At 36.0% G+C, this 21,283-nt stretch overlaps 2 protein-coding genes across 2 annotated transcripts; one reads left to right on the plus strand and one right to left on the minus strand.

Annotated features, from left to right (window-relative positions):
* Positions 1-1,336: 1,336 nt before the first annotated feature.
* LOC126818758 (zinc finger protein 596) lies at positions 1,337-6,094 on the minus strand. Its single transcript, XM_050546312.2, has 2 exons — positions 5,692-6,094; positions 1,337-4,111 (listed from the first exon to the last, which is right to left on the minus strand). The coding sequence occupies exons 1-2, from the start codon at positions 5,692-5,694 to the stop codon at positions 3,188-3,190; spliced, it is 927 nt and encodes a 308-aa protein (XP_050402269.1). The 5' UTR covers positions 5,695-6,094; the 3' UTR covers positions 1,337-3,187.
* Positions 6,095-6,393: 299 nt separating this feature from the next.
* LOC126818008 (zinc finger protein 501) lies at positions 6,394-20,436 on the plus strand. Its single transcript, XM_050545185.2, has 2 exons — positions 6,394-6,561; positions 16,571-20,436. Exons 1-2 carry the CDS (start codon positions 6,559-6,561, stop codon positions 17,888-17,890), a joined length of 1,323 nt encoding a protein of 440 aa, XP_050401142.1. The 5' UTR covers positions 6,394-6,558; the 3' UTR covers positions 17,891-20,436.
* Positions 20,437-21,283: the final 847 nt, after the last annotated feature.

Genomic DNA, 21,283 nt, shown 5'->3' on the forward strand with positions numbered 1-21,283 from the left:
AAACACCTGTTCTCCAGGCTAGCGAGCTAGCGTTTTACCCACTTAGCTACCGTGACCCAGAAATGTTGAGATACACTGTATGGAGTATGCCCGTCTTCATTAGCCCAGTATAGGAGCAGAATAGTAGGATGTTAAACCCCATTTCATTTCATTTTGTTGTTTGAAGAACAGTGTTTTCTCCATTGTCATTGTTAATGTTGTTACGTTAATAAACAAAGTCTCCATTAACCGACAATCGTGTTTAAAAATTAAAATGCCCTGATAGTCTAGAGAGTTATTATGGACTTGACATGTGAATAAATATCTAATTAATGATTTATATAGAGAGACAGAGAGAAATGGGGTTTAATGTCCACTCGACACAAACTAGGTCATTTCGGGACTAACATATGGTTTAATTTTATTTCAATAATTAGCTTGCGTGTAGGGGTCTTTAGCAGTGGGAGGAAACCGGAGGACCCGTAGAAAACCAGAGAGGTTGACAGGCGACCCTACTCCTTACCACGTACAACCGGGGATTCGAAACCACGCCAGTCGGAGCAGAACAGAAGAACGTTAAACCCCATTTCATTTCATTTCATTTTGCTGATTAGGCCTTAGACCAGTAATCATGTGTAAACAAAATATTCAAATTCGTCCGTAATAAAAAAAAATAGGTGCACCTTGTTATTTTTCATATTTCATTCCTGTACGGTCTTCAAATTTATGTCAGTAATATTCCTACAAAATTCGTAATACGATAGAATGAAAGCGTGCCGACTACTGCCAATCTGTACTGTTTCAAATTCCTCCAAAATTACCGTATTTTTGGGTCATAAGTCGCTAAAGAGTTCAATACGATCGAAACTACTCACTAAAAATTGGTATAACTGGACAAATCGCCCATCTTTATCTACCCTGTGTAACATTCGTTTGAACACCCTGACATCGTAATCTTTATAACACACAAAGAGCCGAACATATGACAATCATCTGATAAAAATATGGAAAAGGGGCTGTGGGGACAATTTTGATTTATTTGCTAGACCTTGTGAAAGAAATCTATTGACAGTGACGTCATTCTAGTAGGCTGATCATGAATAGTCACCAAACCTGGTTGATAAATGGGACCATGTGAAGAGGGAGAGCAATTACTAGTCTTGATTCTGCTTAAATTTTTCATTACGGCCTCAACTGAATAAAATCAGTCCAATATATTGTAAATACGAGGGAGGTATTCATCTCCAAAATGAACAAATATTTGAATGGCATTTAAAATTAAATAAAAATTGTGACCGATATGGGGTCTATAAGCTAAAAACTTGATTTTTTGTCAAATCAGGGGCAATAATCCAGGAAGTTACATTCTGTTACATGCCAAATTTTAAACCAATTCCAGATCTTTGGAGATCTAAACATATATTTTTCGTACAATCAGGAACAATAATCCAGAAGGTTAAGGTTCGATACATGTCTAATTCTAAGATTGTGTAATATAAACATGTTAACTTTGATTGAAATCGGATCAAGATGAGACATGTTGACACAGTACTAATTAAAAAACAAAACACAGCTAAATATAAGTGATTAAATGTTAAAGGGCCAATCCCGATAATTTTTTTGAGACTAAAACTGCTTAATATTGTGTTAAAATGCCTTAAAACCCTCTACCTACGGGCCGAGCAAATAACTCAATATTTGTGATACATTTGCAAACAACTTAAACCCGTCAGTCTTCATCTGGAAATGGAGACCGGTGTCCCAAACGGTATTATACGGTGTCTGGATAAAACCATACCTTTTGTTTATAAAAATAATGTGTAGGTGAAATTTACCGTCCGCTATCAAGTACAGCACATGGGTCATTCACTGTATAGACCTCTCAAGAAACGGGAATCGATTATCAGGTCACCCAACGAAAACATTGATCCGAAATCTTAAAAGGGTTACTTGTCCGGATAAGCAGTTTTGACGTTCACGTCCAAACGACTCAATATTTTGAGCAGAAATTTTGAGACAAGGTCAATACACCATTCCTATATATTTTGGTGCTTAAATTTCATACGTACTTGGACTTTTGAGACTCTTTTCTAATCGGGATAGTCCCTTTAAGCTTTTAATCTGTTTGATGTTGATCTTTGTTGATTGTGATAATTAATTGGCAGTGATTTCCATTTGTGGACTACTGAACACTGTTAATTTTATTATACCCGACAGTTCACAGTCAAACATCACGACAGTACAGAGTTTTATCGTATCCTGGGATTTTATAATTTTGCACAAAAATATGCTATTTTTCCGGCGTGCAAAATGACCTACGGGTCTGATCCAGTTTCGGTCATTTTCCAAAGCCCTCGGTCCCGACCGGCATATACGGTTGACATGGAACCCATGGCCTTAACCAATGTGAATGGACAGATAGGGACCACAATATAATATTTCCATGTGAAAATGTGGGTGTATAAAAACTTTTAGGAAATGTTATCCTTTATTCAGCTTCAACTGAGTTCAATTGAGAGATGTTTTAACTCACACTCGGACCAATTAAAGATTCCAGACAAAATAACCGGCAATACTATATACCGGAAAACAACCAGAAAATACCAGAAAACTACCGGAAAACACCATGCTATATTGAAAACCGGAAAAACACCAGTATATAGTATAGCCCCAAAATTACTTAAAGCATTTATTTACATCTTGTACCACATTAACTACTATACAGATGACTAACTTAATTTTGATTTCTTTTACACTATTATTATTGTGATACTTTTAATGTGTACCAATTTATTGTTTTTATCATTCCAGTTAGTTTTTTTATCATATTGTCTATCTGCATTTTATAATTTTATTGAATTGTAAAGCACATCTGAGCACTTATAATAATGGATAAATCCTTTTTATATCAACACAGTCTTGTTAAGATTGTTACCGGGGATTTTCTACTATGAATAATAATACAACATGTGTCATATTAACTACTACAAATGGCTACAGCATGTATTATCTTTAACACAGATGGCTACAGCATGGGGTGTTGCCGTTTCCACTCAAGTTCCTTTATTGCAATGGGCACTTTATATCATTGTTTATTGCAAAAAATAATTATTAGAAATCATTGAAAACCAATGGGTTTATTAATTACTGAGTGTAAATTTCATATATTGTCACATTAGGCTGTTGGCCTGATAATGTTTTCCAAAAATCATGGTTGTTCCACAGTATGTGTTTTCATGTGTCTCTGTACATCACCACTTCGCGAGAATGATTTACTACAAACGCCACAAGTATAAGGTTTGACTCCATTATGAATTCGGATGTGCGCTTGTAGATTACCATTCTGAGTAAACGATTTACTACAAATATCACATTTAAAGGGTTTTACCCCTGTGTGGGTTCGTATGTGTCCCTCTAAAATAGTACTGTTATAAAATGATTTACCACAAACATCACATTTATAGGCCTTTTCTCCCGTATGTAGGCTCATATGTCGTTTTAGCTTACCCCCAAACGATTTACCACAAATATCACATTTGAAGGGTTTTTTCCCAGAATGGGTTCTCATGTGGGTCAAAAGGTGACTGTGCTGGACAAATGATTTACTACAAACATCACAATTATAAGGTCTTTCACCGGTATGGATTCTCAGGTGATTTTCCAGGTAATAATTCTTACAAAAAGATTTACCACAAATGTGACATTTCATGGAACCCTCTCGCTTTTTTTTCTTTGTTTCATTACACTGACTAAAACTTGTCTCCTTATTTTTACCATGTTGTAAAACAGACCCCTCTTCCTTAACATGGTTTTCGCAGTGTTTTTCTAAATCAATGTCAGATTTAAATCCTTCATCACATAAATTACACTGATAAACAGTTTCAATATCTTCTTTAACATGACTATTTTCATTTACATCATCAGTTTTCTCTTCTTTAAATTGAACATGACAATATTCATCTACATCATTAGTCTTCTCTTCTTTAATAAACTGAACATGACAATATCTATCTGAATCATCAGTTTTGTCTTCTCTGGCATGCATTTTGTAGTGGTTTTCTAAATCATCAAATTGTTGAAACATCTCATCGCATATTGTACATTGATGAAATGTTACAACATCATTAGTTTCCTGTAATATATAAAAGTTATAACATCATTAGTTTCCTGTAATATATAAAAGTTATAACATCATTAGTTTCCTGTAATATATAAAAGTTATAACATCATTAGTTTCCTGTAATATATAAAAGTTTTAACATCATTAGCTTCCTGTAATATATAAAAGTTACTACAACATTAGTTTCCTGTAATATATAAAAGTTATAACATCATTAGTTTCCTGTAATATATAAAAGTTATAACATCATTAGTTTCCTGTAATATATAAAAGTTATAACATCATTAGTTTCCTGTAATATATAAAAGTTATAACATCATTAGTTTCCTGTAATATATAAAAGTTATAACATTATTAGAATGAGAGAGAGAAATGGGGTTTAACGTCCACTCGACACAAACTAGATCATTTCGGGACTAACATATGGTTTAATTTTATTTACATAATTCGCTTGCGCGTAGGGGTCTTTAGCAGTGGGGGGAAACCGGAGGACCCGGAGAAAACCCACGAGGTTGGACAGGCGACCCTACTCCTTGTCACGTACAACCGGGGATTCGAAACCACGCCAGTCGACTCAATGACAGACTTTATGATACAGCGCGCGCACGCTAACCATTCAGCCATCCAACCCCCTTTTAACATCATTAGCTTCCTGTAATATATAAAAGTTATAACATCATTACATTAGTAGGAGTCAAGGTGGCTTGCTAGTCTGGAGGTTGCGGGTTCGATCCCGGTGTTGGCAGAGAAAGTTCATCTGGAGCAGACGGAGGGCCTGGCAAGGACATCTGTCTATTGTTTGGATAGGACGTAAAATCGAGGTCTTATGTATATAGTGGTGTGCAGATAAAAGATCCCTTGGCAGTTCGAATTTGACATAAGAGTATGTCCGTCTTCATTAATCTCTGGTTGGAGCAGAACAGTAGAATGTTAAACCCTATTTCATTTCATTTCGTTAGTTTCCTGTGCACATGTCAGGTATTCCCCCAGCGACTCTGTTTTAATTTTCGATTTCTCTCTTCTTTGTGTTGTGTCGCACATTCTAGCTCTATAGTGAAGTAAGCAAGATATTTATTTTCTTACTAAAATGATCCTTTACATTGTACAGGCATTCACAGGGAATAATATGTGACGGTTTACTTGTAAAAAACTGACAAGTAAGATTGACAGGTTCCTCTTGTCAACGATGTGGGATGGAGGGTCGTACAAGAAACAGCGTCTAGATAGTCATTTGGATGTAACGAAACACTGGTAGCATGATTTACCCCAAATCTACCATTATTTCACCTCATAAGAACAATTTATATCGATTTTTGATAACTTATCATTCTTTATGCAAGCCAATCTGTCATTTTTAATTTAAGATATATACGGTAGTGTTTTTATTATTATAAATGACAATTTGGCACAAAGAACAGTACACAGAGGCTATTTTATAAAAAATCAATATAAATTATTGTGATCCATGTATTGGGTAAATCGTGCTACCCCACAAATTGAGGTCCTCTATGCCTACACGTTGGCGTGCGTCTTAACGAGCCGAAAACAGTTGGAATTCAAAATAAGCATTAGTGCAGAGATGTAGAACTTACCATTATGATGTTATGACTGTTAATTGTTGATGTTTATAGCTGAGCTCTATAGATACAAGTTGATTTAAGGCTTCAAAACAAGGCCACTCATCTGGTGAACAATGGTCTTCAGTAGTGGGGCTTAACGTTTACACTGTCACTACAGCTGAACAACAACAGGAATCCTGTTTAGCCTGTATGAAAATAAAAACGAGACGATTGGTGGTTACTTTCCTGAAATTGCAATAGGGTGACTCTGAACAGGGACTTTTCACAGTTTTGTTAGCCCCGAAAACAGATCGTGCAAGACAAATCTAACATTTCAGCTGTGACAGTAGAGTTCAGAGTTCAATTCCACAATTATGATTCAGTCGTCTGCATTCTTTCTTCGCTGTCACAAGTTCATTTCCGGAATAGGCCCAGCCTATTTCCGGAACAACTTTGAGATAGTTGTATATTGATAAAAGCCGAGGATATACATGTATCAAGCACAACACAATTTATATGGAAAACAATCACTGTTTATTGACATGTTGCACGGCGTTTCTACATGTATTCTCAAGTAGAAAAATTGAAAAGAAGCTGATAAAATTAGCGTGTGTATAAAAAATACAGCTGTGTCGTTTTGAAGATGTTTAGATTAGATAGATCCAATACTTTATTCAAGATAAAACCGAATCTGTGCTTTCAGAAATTCATTTCCGTATCCGTGTTGTACCCGAAATGAACTTTAGAAACAACAAAAGCATTTTTTGCGTTCGTTCGTTTTCTTTCTAAGAAATAACCCTTCTGTGGAAGCGGACGATAAAACACAACAAAGACAGTTTACCGAACGATTGACCGGTTACTTTAATTTTAATTCACTAACAAAATTTTAGTTTTTTTAGAATGGTGAGTATGTTACGTATTAGTTCAGCTCTGAACGTAAGTCTCATTATACTCGTCCTGTACGTTCAGGAACCGCCCTATTGAATCCAGATCAGCCCCCTCCCGACCCCACCCCAGTCAATTTTACTGGACAACTTTTTATTGCTAAACAGTCACAGTGCTTCACGTTTGAAAAAAATAGAGGAGCCATAAAAAGTTCTTCTAAAATTACAACAGTTGAAAATCGCTCCTGCAAAAATAGCACTTCTCAACTCAAAATAGAGGAGCAATCCATTATTTAGAATGACCATTCATGTATTTCATACTATACTTTGACCATAGATGAAGCCATTTATCGACCATTAATACTTAGAAAATAAAGATATGTGTTTCGATATTTATTAGAATAATTAAAAAGAAAAATGAAATTTCAGTATCAATCTTTCACTCCTACACTGACTCGATGGTTAAAACACAGATCCTATTTCGTTTTTATACTTCAAAATTTCGTTTTACTGGTCTTTACTACACTTGGAACTGGAAGACTTGTTATTTAACTCGTGTTCTGCTTGAAATGAGGGGTCAGCCAAATGAATGGTCTGTCGAATCGAGTGTTTGACCTTTTTTGCCCGGAACTGTGGGTAATCCACTAGTAACATCAATGCTGATTGGTTAATCAAATGTCTGACGTCATAGGTCAAAAGTCGGTCTTTTGACCCCTGACGTGACCTATCGCTATAACTTGTCAGATCTTCATGTAGTGTAGGCCATCGAAAGTATAAAAAAACGAAACGGAATATAGATCTTTATTGTAATCAGATTGGACTTGATGAAAACCATAAACAAAAGTCACAGAAAAAATCATAAGTTTAACTTTGACGCCCTGATAATTTTGGCACAAAGTCTGCACCGTAACAATTCGATGTTTCCCGTTTTGTCTCCAATGAAAATATAAACATTGAAAAAATTCAGAACAATGTTCGCAAATAAAGTTTATGTATAATTACTATAATTTACAGGACAATTTGAGAAAATTAAACAATTTGGTCCAAAGAGTATTTTATACATACATGTATATAAATTTTAACGTAAATAAGTCAGAATGTGAGAAATGAATTCCAGGGGGCTCGATAAACTGTCCTCTGCACGTGATTAACAATAGTATAGTGTCATGTACAGGTGCAACGACGTGTTTGATATTCCATTTTATACCGATATTTTAGAATCCGAATTCTACACATTTCTCAACGGCAGGGTCATAGACCTCTAAATTAAACTTAAAACATGATTTGAGACGCATGTTTTACTAAGCGGAATTCACATCAAGACTTACAGCTAGTGCGGCGATTCGCGCGAATTTTTAGTCCTGCCGATGTCGAAGAAATTAATTACGATATTCACATGGATCAAAATAAGAATCAAAACCATTTAATCGTGTTTGTGTGCATGGATAATGTGTGACGTGGAAAATTATAAATGACAGGTCAGTTACTAAAGCGACATTTCGAGGCTTGTCTGATTAAACTCTATATTTATTTCTATTTATGTAAATTATTTTTGAAAACCATTAAAAAACACCCACCCACACTTAGTCCTATAGGCTACTTATTATAGAAAATCGCGTGAGAAGCTCCAATCCTCGATGCAACTGCGTACGTGATCAATTGAACATTTGGAAAACTGTTCTGACTGTATCTATTTTCTTTCTTTTTTGTACGTATTTATTTTAAGGTTCAATAATTATTCTCTGATTCGACATAATTATTCTTTTGTTGGTCATATTCAACCAAGAGGAAATTTCAAAATTTCGCGGGGAAAATTTACTGTTACTATTGGCTGACAGCATGCATGCAGGAATCAAACAATCTTATTTGCATATTGCATGCTTTATAGTATATAATGGCTGGATCGGTAACCTCAACGACCAACATGTATTACCTTTTATTAGTGTGCTACTGAGTTTGCCATTATATACAATAAAAATAAGGAATATTTTCACGTTAACAAAAATATTTACTGTTTACACTAATTTCGAGCACCTAGAATCAAATTTAGCGATATTTTCCTGTGGGCCAGAAACACAATTCCCATTAGACAATTATTCGAGGATTGGTTACATGGGCTTTATTTGCAGTTTGGGGTTCGTTTTTTGACAAATGTAAAATATGACGAGAGCGATTTTATCCTCGACGAGAGCGATAAAAGGCTCTTCTATTTTGACGTTTGCGCGAGCCGAGAAGAGCGAAAGCGATCGCTCGCGTCAAACGTGAAGCACTGCAGTCATATGTCAGTCTCTGTGAACGCCTGAACAATGTAAAGGAACATTTTAGTGTTTTTTTCACTTGATTTTGATAAAGATATATAAAATGAACAAAAATATCATTAGCGGCCAAGAGCAATGCCACCACGAACACGCGGACAACACCTTGCTCTGCCATGACCACGTGCAGATTGCAATACCTTGTTTTTACCATCACTTTCACTTTCATCCCCAAGTCTTTTTTGGGTCTGACTGGTCTGAATACCAGTATGTGCAACATAACATGCTGTTAAAAATATGTAAGACAAAATTGGAATTTTTGAAAAGTTGAGAATCTTCAGTCATTTATGGATTTGCCTAGCCCAGGTACCAGTGACCTGTATTAGGCTTGGACGATAATGAAAAAAAAAATATCATGATAATAATTGATCAAATATCACGATAAACGATATTATCGTGATAATTTATACATGTGTCTAAAGAAGTCAAATTTTGAATACTTCATCGTCGCTTGATACCACATTTTTGTTGCTAATGTCGGTGAAGGAGATTTATCTTAGACCAGCTGGTACTTAAAGCAGGCCACGAAATTTCACGCGAACGATACCAATCGGTTACGTGCGGTCGCGCCACCTCAAAAACACGCAACCGATTTCCTGGTTACGCAAATTGAAATATCGGTTACGTTAAAAAATTTCATTAACAGATTTATTCACATTTGATCAATTTTTGTACAGGATGACTTTTTGACACGGGTCTAAATTATTTGTATTATAGCACAAACTCCATTCATTCATTCTTGGCATTTCATTTCTCCATCTTACCGGTACTTTGACAGATCACATATTTTGACACCACGTAGGCTATTGACCAGTTGCAAGCAGGTTGATTTAAAAATGCGCCTCACCCCTAATTCTTTAAATGATTAGTTATGCCATAAACCCGCAACCATTTTTCTGGTTACGCCAAAATTTGAAATTTCGTGGCCTGCTTAAAGATACATTATGGGAGTTTCGATAACGAGTTGGCAGTTCTCACTATAATAGTTAAAAACTAGATGATATAAAGGCAATTTGCTGGAAATTTCATTCAAATTGATCCACTATGAACCGAGAACTAAGCCTCTATCATCATTACTAAAGTAAGTACAATAAACAGCATAGTCTTGATTATCCATTCAATCGTTAAATCCTGAAGGAAAGTTATGCAGTAAATCGGCTCATAATCCACTTAAGATCGCAGACTAGCGATGCCATCTAGAGTTCATTATGATCTGGATAGGTTAATTAATGTCTAATTAATAATTTAGATAACATTTCAGGCCTAAAGAAAGACCTGAAATAGACAGATTTAGCTCTTTTAAAATGTATGTTTAATAATGCTATTTTTTACTGATGAATTTAATCCTTATCAATAGAATGTTGTACAAGTTAGTTAAAGTAAAATATTAATAATGATAATACGTAGGGGTGGGTATTGCCAAAAAAATCGTATTGCGATACGATTTGTCGTATTGCAATACATATTGCAATATATTCTGAAAGTGTTAACTCCAGATTTATTGCAAAAGTACAGCCTTAAATGTATCTCATAGCAACACTGAAACTCATGTGAAGGTCTTTGAACATGCAATTCCTCTATTGTACAACTAGTCAACTACAAGAACAAGATATCCACAAAACCCATGTGTTTATTTTTTTCTTTCAACAATAAGTAATCTTTGAAAAAATGTCCAATGTGACACTGGGAGTGACAGTCGGACAGACTGATAGAGAATGAGTACATTGCAGAATAATATCTATCAATGATTAAATGTCATTCAATGATCAATTCAAAATAGTTTTGAAATGATTGTCTTGTCACTCACAACTTCACAAGTCACAACAAAGTCTTAACTGAGGACTGAGGAGTGACTAGAATAAGGCACCTGGAAATCTCAACACTTCAAACTTGAATAACATTGTTAACAATGTAAAACTTCTTAACTGGTTAAAACTTCTTTACTGGTAAAAACTTCTTTACTGGTAAAAACTCCTTAACTGGTGAACAACTTAAAAAGCAAGTGAGACATTATTCTAATGATTGTCTGTCAAAAAAGTTGAGTAAAAATCTACTTAGTGTCAGTTAGTGACAATGTAACCACTTTCACTATTGAGGCAATAGCCGCACACATTTGTAAAATCGGCGTCTGCTTCGACGCCCGCCATTTTGGTTTGTTTACGGGACAACGAAAGATGAACAAGACTATCTTTTTTAAATTTACATGGTTTAGCCATAAATAAAGCATAGTTTTATTTCTTAAATGACCAAATGACATTCTCGCAACTATTAGTGTGTAATATTATTAAGGAAATTCTCAAGTTTTCAATAAAATTGACAATCTCACGGAATATTCCGATGATTATTACGGAAGTTGCCGATCGTATTGACTGAACCGGTTCTTGGACGTGTATCACCATATGATATATGGGCAAGTTTGAATCGCAATACACCGGTATACCGGTTATATCGCCCACCCCTAATAATACGTAAACATAACTGGAAGGGTTCTAAAATCTACATTTTTATATTTATAAAACAGTGACAGTTGCGACTGAGGTAAATACCATATTTTACAGGGTATAATCCCCCTCTCATTCTAGCGCCCGAAGAGTGTGATGGATGAGAAGGATTATATGAATATATAGCCCGAAGGCTCGAGGATTTATATTGCATATTACTTATTACTCTTTCTAACCATGCACATTCGCTCAAACTTAAAAGGCTAAAAATAGCTCACTACATCGGTGTGTGTATGCACTAAATGACACGTGACCACACCCCATATAAACGATCACAACACTTCCCGTATTGTCTTTTCAAAGATTTGTTGACAACCTAATATAGCACAGGGAGGGCTCAAGGGAGAGAAAGATAAATCCTCGAGCCCTCAGGCTATATATTCATATAATCCTTCTCATCCATCACGCCCTTCGGGTGCTAGGATGAGAGGGGGATTATATTCCATATATCGAGGGTTTAGAACATAATTGTGATAAGCCAATATATCAAGCATTGTGACTTATCACAATTATGTTCTAAACCCTGGATATGCCCTTCGGGCATCTCAGATTTATATTGCATAGTTTAAAGGGTTGTCAACAAAGGAAATAACAACTATAACACATTAATAATCCAAAATTATTTATTCCCCAAAACACAGTTTGAAAAACTCTCCACATCCCGGTGGTAAAATTTGGCAAACGTATCCGTAGACTTCCAGTCCGCAGCCTTCAAAATCTCTGAAATAGAACAACCTGCATTAAATGCCGAAGAGGTTGATGCCCCTCCAATTGAATGGGCTTTAAAAATGGAAGTATCAATTCCTGCTAACTTCAACAATTCTTTTAGCCACCTGGCAATAGTACCTGGGGCTACAGCCTTCTTGGTATGAAAGGAAATAACAATCTGATTGGATTTGCGGCATTCTGCTGTTGTACGAATATAATGTCTCAAAGTAAAACAAGGACATATTCTAACATCTGTAAAATTTGGAATTTTAACCATAAACAACAGTGTTGAAGGACGAGAAGTTTTCAAAACCTTATTCACTCCCAAGGTTATGACAGAACCTGAATCATGAAAAGCATTCAGACAGAAGGCTGTTAAAGTTTGACATCTCTGAGCTGTAGCCAAATCCAACAAACCAATTGTTTTATACGTCAGAAACCTCAAAGATAAATCTTGCAATGGATACAGCGTACCCAAGCATATTACTAATATTGAAGCATCCCAAGTAAAAAAATATCTAGGCTTAGGTGGATCATTATCATATAATCACTTCATGAATCGACCAACCAACGGCTGATCTTTAATTACAGAATTGCCCAAGGCTACAAGTGTTTGAATTACAGAAGATCTAATAATATTTATGATGCTATAAGAAAATTGTTTAGACATGTCTCCCAAGAAATTTATACAAATTTTTACAGATGGATCCAATGGATTAATTTGTTGTTTACAACACCAAAAATTCCACCTTTTCCAGGCCAACCCATACTGTCTGTTGGTAGATGGCCGCCAAGAATTAAGGATGATATCTGCAGACTGCTTTGATATTCCTCTATTAGAGAAGGATTGCTTGATATCCTGCATCCTGTTAGATATAGGTTCTTCCCGTGAAGAGGATGCAACTCCCCATTGTGAGTTAAACGTAAAAGGTCCCTGCGGACAGGTAACCGAACTGGGTCGGCTGTAAGCATTGATAGTAAAATCGGATACCACACCTGAGTTGACCACCCTGGAATGATTATAACTGCTTGGTATACTCTGTCTTGGGTTACCTTTGCCAGAACCCTTGATATCATGCTGAAAGGTGGAAAAAGATATGGTTTATATTTTGACCAAGATATTGAAAAAGCATCACATGCTAAACAAAAAGGGTCTGGATAGGGTAGACAACAAATTCATTTAATTTCTTTAAATTTATAACTGGTCTAAAATCACCAATTTTTTTAAGAACAAGAAGAATATTGGAAATAAACTGACCAGAACAGTCTGATGCTGACACATAATTAATGTTTTTTTAATAACCATTTTATTGACTTCCTCGTCTATTAAAGACATCTGTTCCAGATTAAAAGGTGGGGTATTTGGAATAGCCACCTGAACAGGAGTTGAAATAATGTCAATTCTATATCCACTAACAATATCCAACACCCATTGATCTGAGGTAATAGTGGCCCAGTTTTTATAAAACTTTGAAATTTGTCCTGCATAAAATGTTTTAGTATTACTTACCACATCTAATAGTAGTTTTAGCGAGGGAACCTGCCTCTCGCCCTTCCCTTGTTGGAAAAGGGACAGCCCCTGAAAGTCTTGCCGGAACGATCCGGTGGCTGTACTTGGCGCCTGAAGCATTGGCCTAAAAAAGATCTCCTGCCATTACCTCTAAACACGACCTTATTAGAAAATGAATTGTGGATCCTATTTGATTGATCAATCTCTCTGATCCTGTTAGCTACATCAGGGCCAAATAATGTTTCCCCGACAGTTCTCGTAATAGAACAAAGAGGATGGTACTTTTTACTGAGATACTTGAGAAGAAATAATCTACACTTTAATGACAACTCTAAGTGCGCATTCCCTAAAGTTATAATAGAGTCTATTATCGAGGACTTGACCTCAGTATCGATATTTTTATTCAAAAGCGGAATCAAAGGGGATAAACCCAGACCCACGAGTTTCTGAACTTCTTGTATTGAGGAGTCCTGGGTTTGAGCCGCTCTGGGCAAGACATGCCAAATGTCCTGATCCACCAAGGGTGGCAACAATCTCTTGCAATTTACCGGCAGAGGATATTTAGTTTCTCTATCTCCACCTTTTTATTTGTAGCTTGAGTAATCAAGCTGAGAACAGACTCAATGACGGGATCATTAAATATATCATCACCCTGAAAAATTTTGGGGATATCCACTTCAGGTTCTTGTGTTTCCTCCATAAATTCATCATAAAGACTTTGAGGATCTACAATATCTAATACCGGTTCAAAGTTATCCACACTGTTTTTATTAAAATCCAGATCATCCTGATAAACAGGTAACTTGTCTTTATACCCCTGTGAAATGGGCCTATTAACTGACGTTGACTGATGAGCAAGAACATCATGAGATTGTATTGTTGAAAAGACGGATTATTACTTAAACCCAGATAATTGGACATCAAAGAGACCTGATTCTGAAGAGACTCAAACTCATTTTTATCAACTAAAATACTATCATTAGTATGCCTTGAAGGAAAATGTATGTTATTAAAATCTTGAACATTATTATTAGGAGTTGGCCTAGTATTATTACTATTAGTGTAATTTAAATTGTCAGTATTACTGGTACATGCAGTTGCACCGTTAAAGTCTATCGCAGTGGCCGTAACGGCTCGTTTTGTCGTAACGACATTATTAGTTGCAGACTTTTTATTAGCTTTATTAAAGTATTTATTACCACTACTAATATTAGGGTAACCTTCCTTATTGTTACTGTTGGCATTTTTATTATCAATTGTCTTATTATGTTGACTTATAGCAACTGGATCTGGATACAGTGAAATAAGTGGTGATTGAAAAGAAACTTCACCAACTGCATTATTATTATCGTTAGATTCTCGTTTACGAGATTTACAAGCCTTTTTTGGCACCTTTGCGGAAGATTTCCGTTTATTACTACCGACTACGGAAGAATGACCTACATCATCGGACTGTAAACATCCGGTTTGTACTCGATTGTCATCCCTTAGGAATTCCCCCACGATCACAGCATGTCTAGGACGTTATACTACGTCCTGGACAACTGCCACTCACTGTGTGTAGGGCGTAATATAATGCCTTGGAGGTATTTTCGCCAACCTATTCTTAGAACATAGTTCTTTGTCAAATTAATTACACAATAGGGGTAGTTAACGTTTTAAAAACGTCACGCTTAACAGGTTAATGAGCTCAGGTACCTGATCCGCAACACCACTTGAACCAAGTGCCAGTCTGTGTGCAATACAGTGAGTGCCCAAAATAACTGGATTTAATGCCTTCAACCTATTAACAATACAACTCTTAGAACCCACCATGACAGCTGCCTCATCGGTAGCTATTCTAGGCATTTTATTATACGCCCACATTTTAATGTGGACATATATTGTCGTCGCCCCTGTCCGTCCGTCCGTCCGTCCACAATTTCTTTGTGGACACTCTACAGGTCACAATTCTTATCCGATTTTGACATAACTTGAAATATAGGTTTATCTTCAAAAGATCTTGGTTGCTTTCTATATTGACATGTATCGGTTCGAAACTTCATGGATTATGGCCCCCGTTTGTACGAAAAATCACGTTTTTAGCTTGTGGACCCTATAGAGGTCACAATTTTTATCCGATTTTGTTGAAACTTGAAATGTAAGTTTATAACCTAAAGATCTCGGTTCCTTTCAATATTCGCGCATATCGGACTGTAACTTCCTGAATTATGGCCCTTGATTGTAGGAAAAATCACTTCTTTTTAGCTTGTTCTCTATCCATCTCTCGAAAATGTGGGCGTATCCTGCCTGGCAGCCGCTGGTTTTATATAAAACAAATTTCGTGTCAAATTTTTACTATGATTTTCGTCTTCAGCATGTCTGAAAACCTATAGAAAAAAATATCAAACGACATAAAAGCAAATAAACAACATGGTTGCTACATGAACTTGCTTTTTCTCAAAACTCACTTTCCTTGCTTGGGTAGCTGCGAACGGACACACCTCAGTCAATTTTGGTCTGATTTAAAGAAACCAAATATCATTTTGAAGGCATTGAGATGGAGAATGTGAAAATAATAACTCAATTTTTAAAACTTCCTCATTGCAACTTAGTTAGTGGAAACTAATGATATCAAAACTTATTGCCCCAAATCGTGATTGGACGGTTGATTAGGAGCATGCCACGACGAATTGCTGAATGTCTGAGGATTGGATTGGTGGAGCAATTAATTACTCATTATTAAGACAAAAATCAAAAACGTCTATTTTCACTTTTGACAGTGTATCTCTTTGCGAGGGAAATGGGGCCTTCAGATAAGCCGCCCATATGAACTGTTTATGTTCATGTGTAGTCAATTGACCTGTTATTAACAGCAGTGCATTTCCGCAGTTTTGTATTGTTTCTGAATATCCCCTAGTTTTTTTTTGAAGAGTATATTACAGGAAACTAATGATGTTATAACTTTTATATATTACAGGAAACTAATGATGTTATAAATTTTATCTATTACAGGCAACTAATAATGTTAAAACTCTTCACCAGTGTGTTGTATGTGATGAGATTTTCCAGCAATATGATGATTTAGAAAAACACAATAAAATACATGTTAAAGATGAGAAAACCGATGAAGAAGATGAATATTGTCATGTTAAAGAAGATAAAACTGATGATGTAGATGAATATTGTCATGTTAAAGAAGAGAAAACTGATGATGTAGATGAATATTGTCATGTTACAGAAGAGAAAACGGATGATGGAGATGAATATTATCATGTTACAGAAGAGAAAACGGATGATGGAGATGAATATTATCATGTTACAGAAGAGAAAACGGATGATGGAGATGAATATTGTCATGTTCAATTTGAAGAAAACAAAACTGATGCAGATGCTGAAGAAGAGAAAACTGATGATGTAGGTTTCTATCAGTGTAGTTTGTGTGAGAAATTATTCACATTAGAAACTGATCTAGTGAAACATTCTGAAATGCATGTTCATTCAGCAAAGTCTGATTTGCAGCCTGGTAAACGAGGGAGAAAATTCATACTGGAGCCAAAACCTGTAAAATGTGATGTTTGTAGCAAGTCATTTACTAAGAAAGATTATCTGAAGATTCACATGAGAATCCATACGGGTGAGAAGCCGTTCGAATGTTATGTTTGTGGTAAATCATTCACGAACAATTGCACTCTACAGCGGCACATCATCACCCACACAGGGGAAAAAAAATATAAATGTGATGTTTGTGATAAATCATTCAGACAATCAGGTTCTCGATCCACACACATGAAGACGCACACCGGCGTAAAACCCTTTAAATGTGATGTTTGTGGTAAATCATTTAACCAGAACCGCGATCTTAAGAGACATTTTGGATTGCATTCCGGAGAGAAACCCTATGCTTGTGGGGTTTGTGGGAAATCTTTCCGAGAAACGGGGAATTTAGTGCAACATATGCGAACCCATATTGACGAAAAACCGTATAAATGCGATGAATGTAGTAAATCATTTACTACTAATAGTAGTCTACAGAGGCACATGAAAGTTCACACTGAAAAACCATATACCTGTGATGTTTGTGGTAAATCCTTTGGCGAAAAGTGTGATTTAGTGCATCACATGAGAGTTCATAATCCTACTGATGAAAAAACTTTTGAGTGTGATGTTTGTAGTAAATATTTTACTAATAATAGCCATCTTCAGAGACACATGAAAATTCATACTATAGTTACGGATGAAAAAACTTTTGAATGTAATGTTTGTAGCAAATATTTTACTAATAATAGCCATCTACAGAGACACATGAAAATTCATACCAGAAAAAATGTTTAGGTGTGAAAAATTATATAAATGTGATTTTTGTAGTAAATCTTTTGCCGTAAGTAGTAGTCTACAGAAGCGCAGGTGAACACATACAGGTGGAAAACCTCATAATTGTGATGTTTGTAGAAAATCATTTACTCTGAGTGGTAATCTACAGAGACACATGAGAATTCATACTGAAAAAAAAACCCCAAAAACTTTTAAATCATTTAGTCAAAGTGGAACTCTTCATATTTATAAGATCAAAATCATTCACTGTTTGTGATTTTATTATTCAGAATTTTAATCTACAAATGTAATTTTTGTGTTAAATCATTTAGGAAATGCCTTTAGAGACCAGTTGACTGAAGCCTGGAAATAAGGCACCTGTCACAGACAATGTCAGGCGCAGATTCAGGCTATGTCAGGCACTAAACCTCTGGTGCCTGTCACTTTGTCTGGCACTGATTTGTCTTTTTTGTTGATATTATTAATACATGTCTGGCACTAAGTTGAAAATGCCAGGTACTATTTCATTAGTGCCTGACATTTTGTCAGGTACATCAAAAGCCGTTATTTCCAGGCCCACAAGTGACCAGATACATGTACATCTATAAATAGAATATCCTGATAATTACTATTTATAGTAACATCTAACAGTATCTACTTTTATCATTTATTAATTAACGCACGTTATTTACAATTTTAACAGTATTTACTTATATGATTTATGATTTACCAAGAGAATATTGACAGTAAATCACACACTTGTTAATTAACGCACCTTATTTACAATTTTAACGTGGTAATGCTGAGTAATAGATGGGAAATTAATTTTCGTTCGATAGACGTGCAAATAACACCCCAAACATAGATTTCTATAAAGTCTGTGCATAGATTAACCCCTTAGTAGTTCTCAGTATATACTTAGAGGAGAGAATATTGATATTATAGAGGATATATACATGTGTAACAGTACTGTATAAGAATATTAATAAAATTCAAGACTATGATGAATTAACTTTTTACTAAAAGTCCTGACGATTGGTGGAAGAATCCCTGTACAGTTCAGGCAAGATCGGATCAACCGTACTGACGATAGGTGGAAGAATATCTGTACAGTTCAGGCAAGATCGGATCTATAGTCCTGATGTTGGGTGGAAGAATATCTGTACAATTCAGGCAAGATCGGATCTATAGTCCTGATGGTGGGTGGAAGAATCCCTGTACAGTTCAGGCAAGATTGAATCAATTGTAAAATATTAAAGTAGAGTTTATATTCCCAGAACAACGAACTTAATAAGACTGTGAAATGAAAATGAAATGAAATAGGGTTTAACATCCGACTGTTCTTCTTCGAACTGGGCTTATGAAGACAGGCATACGCCATACAGTGTACTATGAGGGAAATTTTGCCCGGACAGCGGCACTACAGCCCACTCTTAGTCTTATATCAAATTCCAACTGTCAAGGTTTTTTTTACGTGTACACAGGACCTCGTTTTTTTGTCCCATCCGAACAACTAGACAACTACTTCATTCTGAGCCAAGTTGTCATTGTAGTTTTGACAAGATGTGTGTATAGGGATAAACAGGGCACGGGTATATTCAAGACTTATCTTTCCCATTTTTAAATGGGGAACCGTTCTGATCTAGTTAAAATATCAAGTACATGTATCTGATGCCATCAAGAGTTGATTATGGTCTTCTTTTGTTAATAAATGTCTAATTAATAGTTTATATAACATTTCAGGCCTAAAGAAAGACCTGCAATAGACAGATTTAGCTCTTATATAATGTATGTTTAAAGGACAATATTGGTGTCCGTCATAATAACATATGTGATAGAACTGGTTAAATACATTCCAAATATAATTTTAACACAGAGATCATTGCTACGGGAGATGTGTAGCAGGCACGTGAAGAAACGGGAAGTGATGACAAACACGAGTTATCCTTCTACGTATCTGACTGATGTAACAAGCGATAACAGACAAATGATCGAATTTCATTTCACTGATAATTCCGTTGAAGTTGAAAAGTTATTATATGGGACGGTGAGAGGGTATCTCACAATTCAAAAATAGAATTGGCTGTCACTAGATAAGGGAAAACGAGAAAAAAAGAAAAATCCTGTGCATTCCCTCCTTTTTATTCATTCTGTTCTTAATAAAAACATGGTAATGCACAGACTTTTTCTAATATGTTCGTTATCTTTTATCTAATGACAGCCAATTCTTTTTTTGAATTGTCAGATATACTCTCACCGTCTCATATAATAGCTTTTCATCTTCAACTGAAATATCAGTGAAATGAAATTCGATCGCGTCTGTTACCGCTTGTTGCTTCAATCAGTTATATAGTAGGATAACTCGTGTTTGTCATGTTTGTCGTCACTTCCCGTTTCTTCACGTGCTTGTTACACATCTCCCGTAGCAATGATCTCTGTGTTAAAGTTATATTTGGGATGTATTTAACCAGTTCTATCACATATTTTATAATGACTGACACCAATATTGTCCTTTAAACAAACTGTTGAATAGAGTTTTGCTTGTTTATTTATATCCAATGTTTGTGTTTAACTCTGATTAAATAAAATATAAGCAAGCTACTGACCTTTGTACAAATTTGCATACCCCGCCAAGAGGGCAACCCCGATAACCCCGCCCGCCAATTAGTAACCATGGAATCCCCACCCGGGTTTCGGAACAGTATGAATAAAAATGCCTGCCACGAGAGTCCAATCAACTGTCCATAATATCATATTTATTGTATTGGATGTTAAATCTGTAGTAATGGGATTTAACGTTCTACTGTTCTGCTCCTAACCTGGGCTAATGAAGAGGGGCATATGCCATACAGTGTGCTATGAGGGACATTTTGCCCGGGCAGCGGCGCTACGGCCTACTCTCATATCGAATTCCAACTGCCAAGGGATCTTTTACGTGCACCCCAATGTGTACATAGGACCTGGGTTTTTCGTCCCATCTGAACGACTAGACAGCTGTCCTTGTCAGGCCCTCCCTCCTGCATCACTGACAAGGGGAAACCACGCCGGAAAATCAGGATGAATTTTCTAAGCCAATGCAGGGATCGAACACCCGACCTCCAGGCTAGCGAGCCAGCGTCTTACCCACTTAGCCATGTGATTCCTCTATAGTAAACAACAACAACATCAAGTCCAATCAGTCTGAAGAGTTCAATACGAACGAAACTAGTCACTGACACCTGGGATAACCAGGTCTTCATAGCTACTCTTATTAAATTAAATATTTAAACCAACAAAATAGCAGCATTATAAGATAAACAAGCGGGTATGATGTCCGAATGGTTAGCACGTTGGATCATAAGGTCTGTCATTGGGTCAAGTGGTGTGATTTCGATTCCTCGCTTGTATGTGACAACGAGTAGGGTCGCCTGTTTC

This window comes from Patella vulgata, chromosome 1, assembly GCF_932274485.2.
Source record: "Patella vulgata chromosome 1, xgPatVulg1.2, whole genome shotgun sequence".
Classification (NCBI taxonomy): domain Eukaryota; kingdom Metazoa; phylum Mollusca; class Gastropoda; family Patellidae; genus Patella; species Patella vulgata.